Raw genomic sequence first — 17728 nt, 5'->3', positions numbered from 1 at the left:
TTATTTAGCACAGTTCAAAGCCTTGAATGTTTCATAAAGCTTTATGACCAGTTAAGTAACTACAAAATGCGATAAGTGTAAGTAAGCAGCAAATTTATGAACAGTAGTGAAGTAAATTGCAACTGCCAATCGTATAGTCCTTTTGAAGTAAAAGGGCCTGATGCTTTGTGAGCATTATTGAACTAAATTTAACATCAAGCATCATGGAGATATTAAGTAAGGTGATCAAAGTTCAACAAGGAGATAAATTGTAAAATGGAGAGAAGTAGGGAGACCGGATAAGGAAATGAATAACTGAGATTAGGCTTGGGCAGCTGAAGTGGAATGATGGAAATTAGCGATTATATGAGAGGCTGAAATTGGAGGATTGTACATATCTTGGAATGCTGGAGAGGGTTGAGACCATGGAATGATTTAAAAGAGAGTTTTAGATTTGAGGGCTGTCAGGACTGAGCAAATCAGGGAGTCGTTCATAACCACATGTGGAATGTTAAGAGATAGATGAGGTTTTGGTTTACTATCATATCCAAAACATAAATGCCGCACTTCCTTAGTCCTGCATTACAGTAGGACTGTAACCCACCCTCTGCCAATTTTGAATTGAGACTGATTTCACTGAACTTACTGCTGACATCTTTACTTGAACTGCATCCTGACTGGCAGCTGTTGGGTTTATCTTAGATGCTCACAATATATGTGGATTTCAGACAGATGTTTTCATATTTTTTAAAAATAGCATAGACTTTAATTTGTGGCAGATGAATGGTTAAGTGTTCATTATGGTTTAAAAATGTATTTCCATTAGAACAGACAGTCTGCAACTTTTCCTAATGGGTTTATCATAAATGTACAGAAACTTCACACTGATTCATGTTATTATTTTAAAATTTTAACTCATGAGTATTTCAGCAATGCTACATTGTAAGCAAAGTGTGGAGGCTTGAAGTTACTGACATATTTCACTTGAATAATGGTGAGCACTGACTGTTCATTCTATAGCAAAATTTGGCCAATTGTCTTCAAATAGTCTATTTTACTCAGATGAAAACCAAGAGGGTATGTTGCTGCAAAGTGTTGAAAATATTGTTAGTTTTTAAGACCACGACTCCCATGAGTATTCAGCAATGTTCAAGGGCTTTGGAGATAATATAATAGCTTGCACATTTAGATAGTGATAAGGTCTGAGAATGAAGTGCAGTGACTGACAATCCAGGGGGGTCAAGAAAATTTCAATTAATGGGAATCAGGTAAAAGAAACAGGAGGTGGACCTCAAGAGCTTTGAGAGAAGTCTTGAAAGGACAAAACAAGAAATGCTGAGGGGAGCAGATGAGATGGGATTGAGGAAAACTTTTTTAGTGGAGAATGAAGGTGGAGGTGAGTGAATGACTGAGAAAATTTCTGGCTTCATTAGTATCACGTGGAATTGAAGACCAAGGCAAAATAATCGCTCGTTTCCATGTCCCTTCAGCATAACCTTTTTTTTCTTTCTCCTTTGGACTTGCCCCTCTGATATTTATTTGAACCACTATGGTGATAAGTTCCATTTGTTACCTTTTTTTAGGCAAATAAGTTTGTCCTGAATTCACTTTTTCTATTTAAGGACACTTTTAAGGAGGTGGGGAAATTAGGGAGCTGTAAAACTGGAAGATGAAGTCAATGCAGAGTAATAGTGGGGGTGGGGAGAGATTGATTACAATGTTATAAAATGATGATTATCTAATATATCATTGAATCCAGGGGGAGCTGGCAAATTGGATACAAAATTGGCTTGATGGTAGTAAGCCAAGGTTAACAGTGGAAGGATGCTTGCCGCACCGGAGGCCTGTGTCCAGTCGATTGCCTCAGGGATTGGTGCTGGGCCTATTACTGTTTGTCACCTGCTTCGATGAATTGGATGAGAATACACAAGGCATGATTAGTAAGTTTGTAGATGACACTTAAATAGGCGGTATCGTGGACAGTGAAGAAGGTTATCAGAAATTGCAGCAGGGCCTTAATCAACGGGAGAAATAGGCTGAGAAATGGCAAATGGGACGTTAATATAGATAAGTGTGAAGTCTTGCATTTTGGAAAGTCAAATCAAGGTAGAAGTTTCATGGTGAATGGTAGGTCTTAAGGAGTATAGTGGAACAGACGGACCTTGGCGTTCAGGTGCACAGTTCTCTGAAAGTGGAGTCACTGGTAGACAGGGCATAGTGGCCTTCATCAGTCAGGGCATTGAGTATAGAAGTGGAAAGTTATGTTGCTCTTGTAAGGACATTGGTGAGACCGCACTTGGAGTATTGTGTTCAGTTTTGGTCACCTTGATATAGGAAGGATATTATTAAACTGGAAAGAGTGCAGAAGAAATTTACAAGGATGTTGTGTGTGGATTCAGTGTTCTGAGCTATCAGGAGAGGTTTTTCTTTTAAGCGAGGGAGACTGAGGGGGGCGTTTGTACAGGAGTATAAGGTCATGAAAGGCATGGAAGCCAACCCATTTTCACCTACAATTGTCCTTGAGTGGTGAGTCCACAGATACGACTCAAGATAATAAGGTCTCTATGATTTAGGGTTTGCGATTTTTGAGAAGATTTGTAGCTCAGGTTGAGGTTCTGGTTGTAAGTTTGCTCGCTGAGCTGGAATGTTTGTTTTCAGACGTTTTGTCACCATACTAGGTAACATCATCAGTTAGCCTTTGGTGAAGCGCTGGTGTTATGTCCTGCTTGCTATTTATGTGTCTTGGTTTCTTAAGGTGGGTGATATCATTTCCAGTTCTTTTTCTCAGAGGATGGTAGATGGGGTCCAAATGGATGTGTTTATTGATGGAGTTCCAGTTGGAGTGCCAGGCCTGTAGGAATTCCCGTGCGTGTCTCTGTTTAGCTTGTTGTAAGATGGATGTGTTGTCCCAGTCAAAGCGCTGTCCTTCTTCATCTGTATGTAAGTATACTAGTGATAACCCATCGGAAAATCTTGCATTTGTTGAAAGTGTAATTGTCTCTCTCTAACATATTCTATTTCAAAATTGAAATTTGGCTTAGAAACATAGCTCACTTATCAGCCATAAGAGTTCTTCATGTTTGTATGACTGATGCTTGCTAACAGTGGACCGTATTGACTATTGTTAAGTGATTATTTACAGTATATATAATGAATTGGATGAGGAAAGTGAATATATTATAGCCAAGTTTACAGATAATGCAAAAACAGATAAGAAGACAAATGGTGAGGATGACACAAACTACAGTGGGATATAGACAGGTTAAGTGATTGGGCAAAAACTTGGCCGGTGGAAATTAAGGTGGGAAAACATGAGTTTATCTACTGTGGCAGGAAGAATAGAGGAGCTGAATATTACTTGAATAGCGAGAGCCTGCAGAAAGCTATGGAATGGGTTATGGGAGTTCTTGTACATAAATCATGAAAAGCTAGTATACAGGTTTAGATAATAGAATCAGAGAATACTTACAGTACGAAAAGAGGTCATTTGTCCCATTGCATCTGCTCTGCTCCATTCTGCTGAAGAGCATCCCATCCCTGCCCAGTACCCTACTCCCTATCCATCCCTGTAATCCCGCATTTACCGTGGCTAATCCAGCTAACTGCATCTCCAGATACTATTCAATTTGTCATGACCGGTCAATCTAATCTACACGTCTTTGGACTGTTGAATGAGACTGGACCAGACCTTGGGGGTGGTGGGTGCACATGGTATTCAATGTAAGAATATTTGATACTGTAGGTCCTGTTATGTTGTTTCAGTTGGGGAAGAGTCTAGGAAGGGAATTGGTAAGGGAATCAAAGGTTGTGGGGAAAAGCAGGAAAATGGAGTTAAGGATTATTAGATGAATCATGATCTCTTTGTATGGTGAAGCAGACTTGATGGATCAAATGGCCTACAACTTCTCTAACATCATATGGGCAAGAGTTGGTAATCCTTTCTATGGTTGATAACATAAATTGCTTCCTATAAATTCATTTTTTAAAGTACAAATTATAACTTCACAACGAAGTATTAAATTGTGGTGTCTTCAATATTTAGTACAATTCATTGCACAGATTACTGTCATGTGTGCAGAACTTCACTGCTTAATAGCCAAACAACATTTATCACTCAAATAGAAGATTTTTATAAGTATGTAAGTTAGCTCGCTGAGCTGGAATGTTTGTTTTCAGACGTTTCGTCACCATGACTAGGTAACATCATCAGTGAGAGTCTCCGGTGAAGCGCTGGTAGCATGTCCCGTCTCTCTCTTTCTAGGTCTTGGTTTCTTAAGGTGGGTGAAGACATTTACGGTTCTTTTTTCAAGGGAAGGTAGATAGGATCTAAATCTATGTTTATTGATGGAGTTCTGGTGCGCATGCCATACCTCTAAGCATTCTCATGCATGTCTTTGTTTCGCCTGTCCTAGGATGTATGTGGTGTCCTCCTTTGTCTGTAGTGTGTGGAAACTAGTGATTGTTTTTGCAGTTTGCTGTGTGCAGATTAACTGTCGTATTTTTGTACTTTGCAACAGTAACAACACTTGAGAAGTACTTCGCTGGTATGCTCAATCACTTTACTCTCAAGCTTTTTGTTTTGTGAATAGAATGTCTACCATGGCAGCAATCTCTCTGTTCCTGATGTTGAATATACGTTAGTATAGATGAGATCTCCCTCTCTTATATACACGTACATTTACTCTGACTCACATGCTCACTCACTCGTGTTCTCTCTCATGTCTCCAGCTCACCCCTGCAGTCTGGATTGTCACAATATGGCAAGGCAAGATTAGCTGCTTTCCCTTGGGGCTTCATATAGAATGCTGTGTGGCAGAAAGCAAATTTTTCAAGAAGTGTGGTTTCTGAGAAGCATACAGTCACTTTCATTTGGTTTTCTGAAAGCCCAAGCTCTAAATTCGGTTAGTGTATGCAATGGAGCTTGCATATGCAAGAACATTACTGTGCAATATTTAGTAAGGTACTTTATTTAAAAACTTAATTTCTCGTCACATTGGGCTGTTCCTCCTTAATGCTGGAGACACTGGTTCTCAGATATCGACACATGTAAGTACACAGAGTAGCTGGATGAATGGCAAGTGGACCTTGTGTTGGCAAAGGAGGAATTATAGAATAATTTCACCAGAATGATGCTTGAACTTTGGAAGTTAATTTACGAGGAGAGATTACAAATCGAGATTGTTTGTCCCGGTATTCAGTAAGTTGAGGGTTGATTTGAATGATGTTTTAAAAATATTAACAAAACCTGTTCAGTTGGGAAGAGAGAAAATTATTTCTCCTCATGCATGAGCCTAGCACTAGGAGATAGTCTGAGTTAAAATCAAAGCTTTTTAGGGATGAATTTAGGTAACACTTCAATTACTGGAGTTTTGCAAACTCTGCTGTGGCAGTTGCTTCTATGTCAACGATTAAAAATCTGTTAATCTCATTTAAAATTGTTAACCAAAAATATTAAAGGATGTGAACTTAATTCACGATCAGCCATGATCTCATTGAAATGTGGAGTGGGCTTGGTTTTAAAAAGCTTCTACATTTCTGTGTGTTAACAATAATGCTTGCTTATTTAAAACAACCTAACAATGCATTCAGAATTGTTTGAAATGTTACCTTTCATTTTAATAAACATTTCGTAGTGGATTACTGTTTTCTTTGCCACTGGGTTCTCAGAACTAAACACTGATTTTTGCCTGAGGCTATGTAATTTTTAACCGGTCTGTGTACCACGTAATGTGTCCTGAACTCTGTCTATGTATGTGTTTGTGCATTTATACATGCGCAGTTCATATGAATATGAACTGTCATGAATATTCTCACATTATCAAATTAACACTTTCATACTTTTGGAATGGATAGAATAATTGACCGCTGCTTGAATTTAGGGTGGTAAGTAATTATGGTTGACTTCAATAATTTGTTTGAGATTGCCCCATTAATTCTTAAGGCAGGGACAAAGAATTTGTATGTAACCCAAGAGAAGTATGCTCAGGACCAAACACTCCACTTGAGGGGACACCGACCCTAGTGAATTCCATGCAGTAAGTCATTCAGTATCCATATTGACATTTTCTTTTTCCACAGATGCTGCCACAACTGCTAAGTTTCTATTGCTTTCGTTCAATATCCAGCTGAATTGATTTGAATTGAATTTATTGTCGTGTGTACCAAGGCACAGTGAAAAGCTTTGTCTTGCAAGCAATATAGGCAGATCAGAGTTAAGTAGCATAGATAGGTAAATAATAGGTAAACAGCAGCAAAACCAAAAAAACAGATACAGGCGAATGTTAAGAGTTTGAGAGTCTATTCAGTATTCTAACAGTAAGGTAGAAACTTTTTCAAAACCGGCTGTGTGTGTGTGTGTGTTCAGGCTTCTGTACCTTCTCCCCAATGGTACAGGTTGTAGAAAAGCATTGTCAGGGTAGGATGGATCTTTGAGAATGCTGGTGGCCTTTCCTTGACAGCGGGCCTGATAGATGGATTCCATAGCTGGGAGGTTGGCCTTGGTGATTGTCAGGGCTGAGTTCACCACTCTCTGTAACTGTCTTCGATCTTGAATGGTACAGTTGCCATACCAGATAGTGATACATTCAGACAGAATGCTCTTGATGGCGCACCTATAAAAGTTGGCAAGGGTATTTGCCATCATGCCAAATTTCCTCAGTTGCCTGAGAAAGAAGAGATGTTGTTGGGCCTTTGTAACCTGTACGTCCACATGAAGAGTCCAAGAAAGCTTGTTGTGGATGACCACTCCCAGGAGCTTGACACTCTACACTCATTCCACCTCTGTGCTGTGAATATGTAGGGGGGCAGGAGTAACATCCCGCCGAAAGTCAATAATGAGTTCCTTAGTTTTGCTGGCATTGAGAGCTAGGTTGTTCTCAGTGCACCATTTTTCCAGGTCTTCCACCTCCTGACTGTAGTCTATTTCGTTGCCATCTGAGATTCGACCGACCATGGTTGGGTCATCAGTGAACTTGTAAATGGCATTAGTCTAGTATTTGGTGATGCAGTCGTGGTTATACAGTGAGTACAGTACGCACCCCTGGGGGGCTGCAATGTTGAGTGTTAGTGAGGATGCAATATTGTACCCAATCTTCACTGATTGTGGCCTGTAGGTCAGGAAACTGAGGATCCAGTTGCAGAAAATGGGGTTTAGTCCGAGATCACTAAGCTTAGTAATCAGTCTCGAGGGGATGATAGTGTTGAAGGCTGAACTGTAGTCAATGAATAGAATTCTTACGTAGCTGTTCTTGGTGTCAAGATGTTCTAGGGAGGAGTGAAGGGCAAGTGGTATGGCATCTGACGTGGATCTGTTGGTCTGATAGGCAAATTGGAGTGGATCAAGAGTAGCGGGGAGGCTGAAGTTGATTGATGCCATGACCAGCCTTCCAAAGCACTTCATGACCACTGAAGTTAGGGCCACTAGGTGGTAGTCATTGAGACATGCTGTATGAGCCTCCTTAGGCACAGGGATGACGTTGGCCCTCTTGAAACAGACAGGGACAGTGGCCTGCTGCAGGGAGCGGTTGAAGATGTCCGAGAACACCTCTGCCAGTTGATCTGTGCATGCTCTCAGTGCATGGCCTGGTACTTCGTCTGGTCCCATCGCTTTCCCTGGGTTCACACAAAGGAAAACTGATCTGACCTCTAATGCAGTGACTGTTGGGATAGGTTTGTCAGGACTTGTCAGAATAGGTGTTACCTCTCCGCTGAAGTTCTGCTCAAAGTAAGCATAGAAGGTGTTGAGACGATCTGGCAGGGATGTGTATCTGCTATCTGACACTGTCTCTTTTTAGAACCTGTGATGTCATTCAGTCCTTGCCATAGTCGCCGCGTGTCTGTCTGGGTCTCTGGTTTGGATCAGTATTGGCCCTTGGCTGTCTTAATGACTCTGTGAAGGTGATTCTTGGATTCCTTAGAGTTGAGTGGGTCGCTTGATCTGAAGGCCTCACGCCTAGTTGTACAAGGCAGCTGAAGAAATGTGCAAAATAGATCTGGTTTACAAAGCTAAGGCAGTACTCAAGACCGGTATAGATTAAAAATACTGAGCCTGTAATAGAAGGCAGATTATTTTCAAAACCAATCTTGCAACAGAATATTGACTTTTGAAAATGGATTGGATTTCAGTGGTGGCGATAGCATTGTGTGCTGTGTTGACCCCGGATTGTGACAAGAATGACACAATTGATATTTTTGTAGAAAACAGAGCTAGACTCTACTGAAAACGTAAAGAATTGCTCAACTCCAATTGCAATTAGCTGGTAGCAGGCTGCAGTGTTGTTGGCAACCTTGCACATTGTTTTCAGGCAAACACAGCCTTCACAGCAACTTGTACGTGAATGATACAGGCAATATTATCAATTTTAACCAATCCTTATTTTGTAACTTTTTTTTTTAAAAAATTGAGTGGAAGCAAATGAAGAAAACATACAGGAGATTTAGAAGAATTTTTTTTAAAGAAACTATGGATTTGCTTGTGTGTCACTTGACCTGCATCATGCCTGTTTAAAGATGAAGGAAAACAAGTTGCCTGATGTTAGATATTGGGATGCAGCATCTGCGGTGCCTCAATACATTGAAGCTTATTATTAAGTACTAAAATCCAGAAATACTGTTTGTTAACTACATCTTCAGGACTCTCAAAGCTCAAGGTCATGGTTTTGAAATGAATATATAGATTGGTCATATTCCAAAATTTGACAGTATCCTCACAGACCTAAAAGGTGTACTAGTGTACTGTACTAAGACACCTGTACATTTCATGGGCATGCTGACCCAAAAGTAGGATTAAATGCCAAGATTAAAGACTTGAATGACAGTTCTGTGTTTTTGTGGAACCAGTAGAGAAGAATTTGTGTTCTGTTGTAAACAGCAGATTATTATTGGAATTTGATCCAGAATTCCAGGAGCTTAAACCAAGTGGTCTTTCTGTGAACGAAAATTAGCATCTCTACTGTGGCCATCCTAAAGCAGTTTTACAGTCAATAAAATTCTTTTGGAGTGAAGTCACTGTTGTAGCTGTGAAGTTGTTTAATATGGAGAAGACAATGCTCAGTCACAGGGTTAACCCACGTGGACCGATTTGGTCTGGAGAAAGCATAAATTCATTTGCAGACCATTGTTCAATATATTTTGTAACTTGTGTAACACAGATGTTGGGCCAAATAGTTTGTAAATCAAATTGCCTGTTACTAGCCTGTAGGATTTTGTTGAAAGTAATATTGCCATCTGATCTGTGCTTGGAGAGAAATCAATTTGCTTACTGGCTATTAAAATATACTTATCAAATGTTATATCAGGTACTGAAAGTGAAAGAACTGATTTCAGATTGCAAAAATATGATCTTGCCATGGAGGCTGTTGTCAAGCAGTGTTGTTTAAAAAGTCTGAAATCTAACCAATACCTTTCAACTAAATGGGGAGTTTCCAGTGCTGTTGGGCATGTGATTTACGTTCCTGTTTTCTGGTATTGCTTCCTGTTTTTGCACAGTGTTAAGATTGCAATCTTGCATAACACAATTTGACCTTTTGTTTTATCTGATATGGCTACTGTCACTCAGATTGAGTTTGGCAAACTCAAACCATCAGAGCTAGTGCAGAACCATGACAAATTACTTATTCCAAGAAGTGTGAAGTGATGTACTGTATTTGGAAGAAAAAAAATCAAAGACTCTGTAAACTAAGTTGTATAATTTTAAAGGTCGTGCAAGAATACTGAAACCTCAAGTTTACATAGACAAATATTTGAAGGTGGTAGAATAAGTTGATGTTGCTTATCGTAAGATGAAAACATTGGGCATATATGCCTTTATAAGTAAAGATATAGGGAACAGAAATAAGGAAGTATAGCTCAATATCTTAACCATTGGTTAGACCTCAGCTGGAATGCTTCTTGTTTTCTGCACTGTTTTAAGAAGGATGCTCAAACCATGCAGAGGAAGTAGAGTGTGATTTACATGAATAATATCATGGATATTTTGTGGAGAGAGGAGATAACTTGTTCTCAAAGCAAAATAAGTGAAGGGGAGTTTTTGAGATAAATGTTCAAAATTGAAGGATTTTGAATAAATGGGGAGATATAATTAGGTGACAAAGTTGTTAGTGACCACAGGAAATAAATTTAAGGTGGTCGAGAAATTTTGTTTTCCAGTGAATCTTGATGCAAAATGCACTTTCTGAAAGGGTGGTGGAAATAGTTTCAATATTAACCTTCAGGAGGGAACTACATATTAACTATGCAATAGAATAAAATTTAGTTCCCCATTTATGGGGGTGGGGGGCAGCAGGTGAATGGAACTAATCATATGACTCTTGCAAAAACTGCATACAAGCAAGAAAAGCTTAAAAGCTTCCATCTGTATAATTCTAATTCAAAACTGAGACCACCCTGATTTGTTTGACACAGTGACTCACTAACCATAGTGGGTGCACATTTTGAAATCTTTGTGTTGTGCAACTACAGCTTCATGTACTTGCTGCTTTTTTTACCCTCCATTACCTCCCACTTTCAACTTATGAAAATGCAATTGATATCAGCATCCATTTCAAACATCTACGCATCTTAACTCTTCCTGGTGTATCTGAATTTCAAACTAAATGTGCATTTAGGTCTGTAAAGTTGTTGTCTATTTGCCAAATCTATCTAAATGATATAAAAGTACAATTGTAATACAATTTTATCAAAGCACAGTTCAGTCACTCAGGCAGATACTGCATTGATGACTAGTATTACAGTCGAACTTATCAGTGAATATGAATGCATGCAATCCAAACTCCCTTAGTGGTATAATATTATGCTACATGTCAAAATGCTTGTTCTCCATTAAGAACCTAAATATTATACAGCACATAACAACTTCTTTCTCTTGCATTAGCTTTTCACCAATTTTTCAATCCTCTTTCATTTTTCTAAGTTCTGGTAGATAGAATGCCTCACTTGACCCCCAAAATGAGCTTTCACTTTTTTTGATAAATTATATGTTTCCAAAGAAAAATGCTCCCTGCCATGTTTTTCAAAGTAACATTCAGTTATGAGTCGTTGTTTGAACTGTTTGTCATTAAAGCACTTCTTCTGCCAAAGCGACCTTCAATGGCAGCAAATGTATTTCATCCCATAGTGTGAAACACTGCAAAGTACAATATGCATATGGCTGGTTCCTTTATAACACAACAAAATAAGTCATTTTATTTAAGGTGGTCTTCACTTTTTAAATGAGTGCTGTGATCACTAATCTCAGCACAGACTATTGGTTGAATATGGGATCTTCCTATCGTTATGACTCGCTGGATATTGAGCCCTGCTATTCCGGAATGGTCAAAAAAGTTAAAGATTTTATAATGTATGCAAAGTTCCCCAATTTACCTGGTTTTCAGGTGCAGATTAATAGAAAGGATTTTCTAGATTTGGAGACTGAACAAAAGTCACTATTTATTACAAGCATTTAGCGATCTGCTCCCAGGAAGAGCAGTTCCTCTCCAGGACATTCCAGATTCAAGGACTACAGTTTCTTAGATTACTTAGTGTGGAAACAGGCCCTTTGGCCCAACAAGTCCACACCGACCCGCTAAAGCGCACCCACCCAGACCCATTCCCCTACATTTGCCCTTGCACCTAACACTAAAGGCAATTTAGCTTGGCCAATTCACCTAACCTGCACATTTGGACTGACTACAGTTTCTCTTCCCACGTGATCTACAATGCCCTCCAGCGTATCTCCTCCACTTCCTGCACTTCTGCCCTTGACTTCAGTCCCTCAACTGCAACAAGGATAGGACTCCCTGGTTGTCACCTTTCACCCCACTAATCTCTAGACACAACGCATTATCCTCTGCCATTTCCGCCACCTGCAATCAGACCTCCCCACCCCTATCTGCATTACGTGGAGACCATTCCCTCCGCGACTCCCTTGTTAGGTCCACGTCCCCACCAACTCACCCTCCATTCCTGGAACCGTACCTTGCTGCTTCAAGAGGTGTAAAACCTGAGCTATACCTACCCCTTCACCTCCGACCAAGGCCCCAAGGGATCTTTCCACATCTGGCAGAGATTTTTGTGCACTACTGTGCCCATTGCTCTTGATGTGGTCTCCTCTACATTGAGGAGACAGGACGCCACCTCGCTGAGGGAACATCTCTGGGACACATGCACCAAACAACCCCATCATCCTGTGGCCGACTACTTCAACTCCCCCTCCCACTCCAGCAAGGATATGCAAGTCCTAGGCCGCCTCCACTGCCAAATCCAAGCTACCCGATGACTAGAGGAAGAACGTCTCATCTTCTGCCTTGGGAGCCGCCAACTACATGGCATCAACTTGGACTTCACCAGTTTCCTTATCTCCCCTCCCCCACCTCATCCCAGATCCAACCCTCCAACTGGGCACGTCCTCTTGAACTGTCCTACCTGTCCATCTTCCTTCCCTATCACATTCACACCCCCACCTGCATCTACCTATCACCTTCCCAGCTACCTTCCTTCCCACCCTCTTATTTATCTGTCAGACGCACCCCCCCCACCCACATTCCTCATGAAGGCCTTATGTCTGAAATATCGACTCTCCTGTTCCTTGCATAGTGCCTGACCTGCTCTGTTTTTCCAGCACCACACTTTTCAACTCTGATCTCTACCACCTACGGTTCTCACTTTCTCTCATTTAGATTCTGGTTACATGTAAACAGTTATAGGCCATCAGCTTATAATACTGCTATGTAAAACTTTTCTAAATTCCTTTAAAATACACAGTTAAATAAAGTAAATAGGTTATCAACAGAGACAAAAAACTGGAAAGTCAGTTTAATTATTTTTGTTCCCAGGTACTGTGGTTGAGATGAACTTTGATTCTTCCGCTGGCTGGCATATTGCTTTAATCGTCATTCTCTAGTTTCTTCCACTGGTTAGCAAGAGACGCAGGTGGCAGATATACTAATAAAATGACTAGACCTGAGAGGTTAAAAGTCTCTTTTCTCCCTCTGTCTCTCTTCCCCTCTCTCTCTTCGCTTGCATCTTGCCCCACTCATCTCTCTCTCTCTCCCATTCTCCCGTCCCCCCCATATCTCTCTCCCCCTGCTCCTGCCAATGCCCGCCCCACTCTCCCCCCGCACCCCAACTCTCTCCCTCCGCCCCCTTCGAATTGATGAGGTTTGCCTTTAAACCTCTCTGCCATCATTCAGTCTGTGAGCTGGGCATCAAGTGAGGATGCTTACTGAAATTAGACAAGGGCATTTTGTTGCTGGGTCTGGGTGCTGGTCACCGGGAAAGCTGTGTGTCTAATGCTGTCATCTTGTTTACACGGTCAGATAGAGGGACTGACTTTTGTTTATTCATATGCCTTTTGCCATTGCTTACGTACTATCTATTAAATTGACAAAGTTTTCTGTTTTTCGTTTCAGACCATGATCCAACAGTTTGTCCTCCTGTGTCTGGCCACTGGCCTGGCCTCCGCTGTCTGTCCAGATGGATCTACCTGCCCATACAGAACAACCTGTTGTAAGAAGCCAAATGGTGGTTATACCTGTTGCCCTCTCCCTCAGGTAGGTTGTGCCCAGTTACGCTTATTGGGTAGTAATCCTTTCATTTTTTTTCTTCTTGGAATTCGTCTGAAATACTCATGTTATGATTTGTTTTCTTTTGATTTTGCACAGAACGTTTTCTGTCAATCTGAGTAGAAAGGAAACAATTTAGCACATGCTGGTGATCAAAGTGTGCTTCCTTTAAACCTGCGCTTCCTTCTGCTTCACAAACCATTAATTATTAATTCACATTGCAATTTGCTTGCGGTTCACTTTGTTTTTATTTTTGCTAATTTTGTGTAGCATTTTCAAAATCAATAAAAACATCCATATGCATTCTGTTGTCCACCAGTGTGTTTCAGATCAACAAATTCATCTAGTCCAGATAGATCAGATCTACCCTTCACAAATCAATACTCCAGTCAACTTCCATTTGTCCAACTGCTCAGCCACTTGCCCCTTTATGGGTTCCAGTGACTTAACACAGATGTTATTAAACTGGTGTGCTGTAATTGCTTAGGTTCTGCATCTTAAAAATTATAGTGATAATACAGTTTTCCAATCCAAAGGGTTATTCCAGAATCTAGGGAGTTTTGGAATGTAACTTGAGTATTTTTGAGAGAAAAAGATTGTTGTTCAGTGCAAGCAGAACAATTGACTGAGTCATACAGAATGGAAACAGACCTTTCAGTCCAATTTGTCCATGACGACCAAGTTTCTTAAAGCAAACTCGTCCCACTTGCCTGCATTTGGCCCATAACCCTCTAAACCTTTCCAATTCATGTGCCTATCCAAATGTCTTTTAAATGATGCAACTGCACCCGCATCTACCCCTTCCTCTGGCAGTTCATTCTAAATATGAACCATCCTCTCTGAAAATTGCCCCTCAGGTCCCATTTAAGTCTTTCTCCTCTCAGGTTAAAAATATGTCCCTAGTTTTGAATTCCCTACCTGAGGGAAAATACCTTTGCTATTCACTTTATGCCCCTCATTATTTTATAAATCTCCATAAGGCTACCCCTCAACGTCCTATGCTCCAGTGAAAAAAGTCCCAGCCTATCCAGCCCCTCCTTTATAATTCAAGCCCTCCAGTCTTGGCACCGTCCTGTTAAATCATTTCTGAACAGTCTCCAATTTAATAATATCCTTCCTATAGCAGTGTGACCAGAACTGTGCACAGTACTTCAAACGTGGTCTCACCAATGTCCTGTATAACCTCAAAATGATGGCCCAACTCCTATACTCAGTGGTCTGAGCAATGAAGGCAACATGCTAAACACCGCCTTAACCCCTCTGGCTACCTCTGAAGCAACTTTAAAAGAATCATGTACCCGAACCCCTCAGTCTCTCTGGGCCCTACCATTAATTGTTTAAGTCCTGGCCATGATTGTTTTACCAAAATGCATAACTTGCATTCATCCAAATTAAATGCTATCTGCCACACCCCAGCCCATTGGCCCAATTGATTAAGATCCCTTTGTATTATCAACTATGCCACTCCTGTGAAGTAATACTCATTTTAAATTTTTAATAACCACAACTCCTTCAATTGTTAGGAATTTGCCTCTTCCCTTACTCTTTAATCTCCCCTAAAGTCTTGGTACTGTGGTATCTTGTTTGTATTTTGCCATTTTTTCTGATAAAAATTTCAGTATTGGCTGTCTGTTGAGATTCCCTCATCTTGAATGATCTGATTCTCCCAAAGAAATTAGACATCAACTAGTTTTTAATTGCAGCTTTTTGCCTTCGCATTCCATATTTCCTTCAAAAATAGATAAATAATCTATTTGGTCACTAAAGGGAATGGAGCAGTCAACACCCATGTAAAATATGTTCTTCTAATCATCATCTCCAGGCGGCTTTTTATTTGGTTATCAGTAACAGATGGTAAATCTCTGAGTTTGGGGAATTTGGCGGAAGTCGCTCTACATCCTGCAAATTGAAGAAAGGCCTATTTGTTTTTAAACCTACCATTTTGTAGATTTTCAGAAATAGTGAAACTTGACTTAAATGAAACAACCCTATTCTGCTAGAAGTAAAACATACATAATTGAATAATTGCTATAAACATGTTGGCTCAGTTTGATTGTGTGGAGGACAATCTTTTGATAGCTTTTGAGTGTAGGAAAAGGACAGACCCATTTGGGTTTAATATAACTTACCTATGCTGCAACTGATTTAGTGATCAAGCTTGTGTACAATAGCAAATGGCGTCTTTTATTGACCGAAGAAAACCTGGATTTGATCTTCAGCTTTGAGAATCAAGAATGTTATTAACAATATAGTTAATAATGTGCAGTCTCAGAGGCACTGTTTCTGGAAAACCACCTCACTCCCTGCCACTGCTAACTGAGCAGAATTTTATTTGTAAAGCTTTACTTAAGTATTGGGGAGGCGATGGTCTCATGGTGTTATTACTGGACTGTTAATCCAGGGACCCATAATAATATTCTGGGGACCTGGTTCAAATCCTCCCATGACAAATGGCACAATTTGATTTCAATAAAAATCTGGGACTAAGAATCTAATGATGACCATGTATCCACTGTTAATTGTCGTGAAAACCCCATTTGGTTCATTAATGTGCTTTAGGGAGGGAAACCACCATCTTTTCTTGGTGGGGCCTATGTGTAACTCCAAATACTCATCAATGTGTTTGACTCTTAACTGCCCTCTGGGCAAATTAGGGATAGCCAACAAAATAGAAATCATTGAAGCTTAGAATGACTCTTGAAACAAAAATGTTGTCATTGAGTGAAGAACTTCTTGCGTAAAGTTAACAACAAAGAAACTGCAGTTACCGATGCTTTCCTCCTATTGTTAATGATTCACTGCTGAAGAAAGTAGAATAATCATAACATGTTTAGGCATTAAAAAGGAATGAATCTCAGAGTATGACCTGGCATTGACCTCAGCACTGGAGTCAACAATGTCAAATGCAGCCCTTTTAATCTTGCAAAATCCTCCTTAGCAATATCTGGTGATTAGAGCCAGTATTGGGGCAGCTGTCTCACAGACTAGTCAACCACAGCCTGATATAGTCATATGCATGGAATTACACCTTGCTGACCAACATCCTGGAAATGACTTGTTCCCCTGGCAGGGTAGTATTATTGACCGTCTTCCTCCTAATTTATTTTCAATCAACACTGTAGTGATGGAAAGTGTCATCAAATAGCACTTGCTTAGCAATAACCTGTTCACCGATGCTCAGTTTTGTATTCTGCCAGGGCCATTCTGCACCTCACTTAATTACAACCTTGTTTCAGCCTTTGACAAAGAAGCTGAATTCCAGAGGGAGGTAGGAGTGACTGCAGTTGACATCAAGGCCACGTCTGACAGATTATGGTATTAAGGAGCTCTAGCATTGAGGGGTAAAGCTCTCCATTGGTTGGAGTCATACTTAGTACAAAGGAGCAGCCGGGGATGGACAATAAATGCTGGCACAACCAGTGATGCCCACATCCCCTGAATGAATATTAAGGTCAATAAGGTGAAAACTTCCATAAGCAACTCCCTTCACATGGTGTTCCTTCAGGGCAACCAGAGAGCTCAATTTGAGAAAATATGATGTTTGTTCTATTTGTGCATGGGTGTGGAAATAGTTAGGAAAGACAACATTTGTTGTCAATGCTTAATTGCTTTTGAGAAGGTGATGGCAAGGCCCTGCCTTGAAAGAACTGTGGTCTTTGTGGTGCAGAAGACTCAGTGTTATTAAGGAGAATATTCTAGATATTTAACCCTGTTTCAAAGAACCTTAGTTTTTTCCTGCAATGTGCCTGAGAGATAGGAATGTTTATGAATTTGACTCCTACTTGTGCACTGTCTGAGTAAAACTAAGAACAGTAACTTTTGTTCTGCTTGTACTATTAACTTATGGTACAATAATATGCCGAGGAGATTGAGTAGCTTGAAAATTGACTCATTTAGGTAACTAGGAGAAAGTGAGGACTGCAGATGCTGGAGATCAGAGCTGAAAAATGTGTTGCTGGAAAAGCGCAGCAGGTCAGGCAGCATCCAAGGAGCAGGAGAATCAACGTTTCGCGCATAAGCCCTTCCTGAAGCATTTCCTGATGAAGGGCTTATGTCTGAAACGTCGATTCTCCTTCTTGGATGCTGCCTGACCTGCTGCGCTTTTCCAGCAACACATTTTTCAGCTCATTTAGGTAACTATTTGAGAATGCTAGAGAAAATGGAAATTTAATGTACAGGGAGCAAATAATTCTTATTATCTGTTAGGCTTC

At 40.3% G+C, this 17728-nt stretch overlaps 1 protein-coding gene across 3 annotated transcripts in view; it reads left to right on the top strand.

The window, feature by feature from the left end:
• Window positions 1-17728, top strand: part of LOC122539986 (progranulin-like) — a 106104-nt gene that overhangs the window by 18988 nt on the left and 69388 nt on the right. For 2 of the 3 annotated variants that reach the window (XM_043675243.2, XM_043675241.2), the window contains exon 2: window positions 13365-13505. In XM_043675243.2, the coding sequence (XP_043531178.2) occupies window positions 13368-13505 (138 nt within the window). In that variant the 5' untranslated portion in view covers window positions 13365-13367. Of the gene's footprint in view, window positions 1-4885; window positions 5026-13364; window positions 13506-17728 lie in introns of those variants that run through there. The other variant, XM_043675244.2, reaches the window with a different exon arrangement.

This window comes from Chiloscyllium plagiosum, unplaced genomic scaffold (assembly GCF_037043375.1).
Source record: "Chiloscyllium plagiosum isolate Xiang-an unplaced genomic scaffold, Cpla_swu_hap1 HiC_scaffold_32, whole genome shotgun sequence".
In the NCBI taxonomy this organism is placed as follows: Eukaryota; Metazoa; Chordata; class Chondrichthyes; order Orectolobiformes; family Hemiscylliidae; genus Chiloscyllium; species Chiloscyllium plagiosum.
Note: the sequence above shows the minus strand (reverse complement) of the source record. Positions and strands in the feature narration are given on the sequence as shown.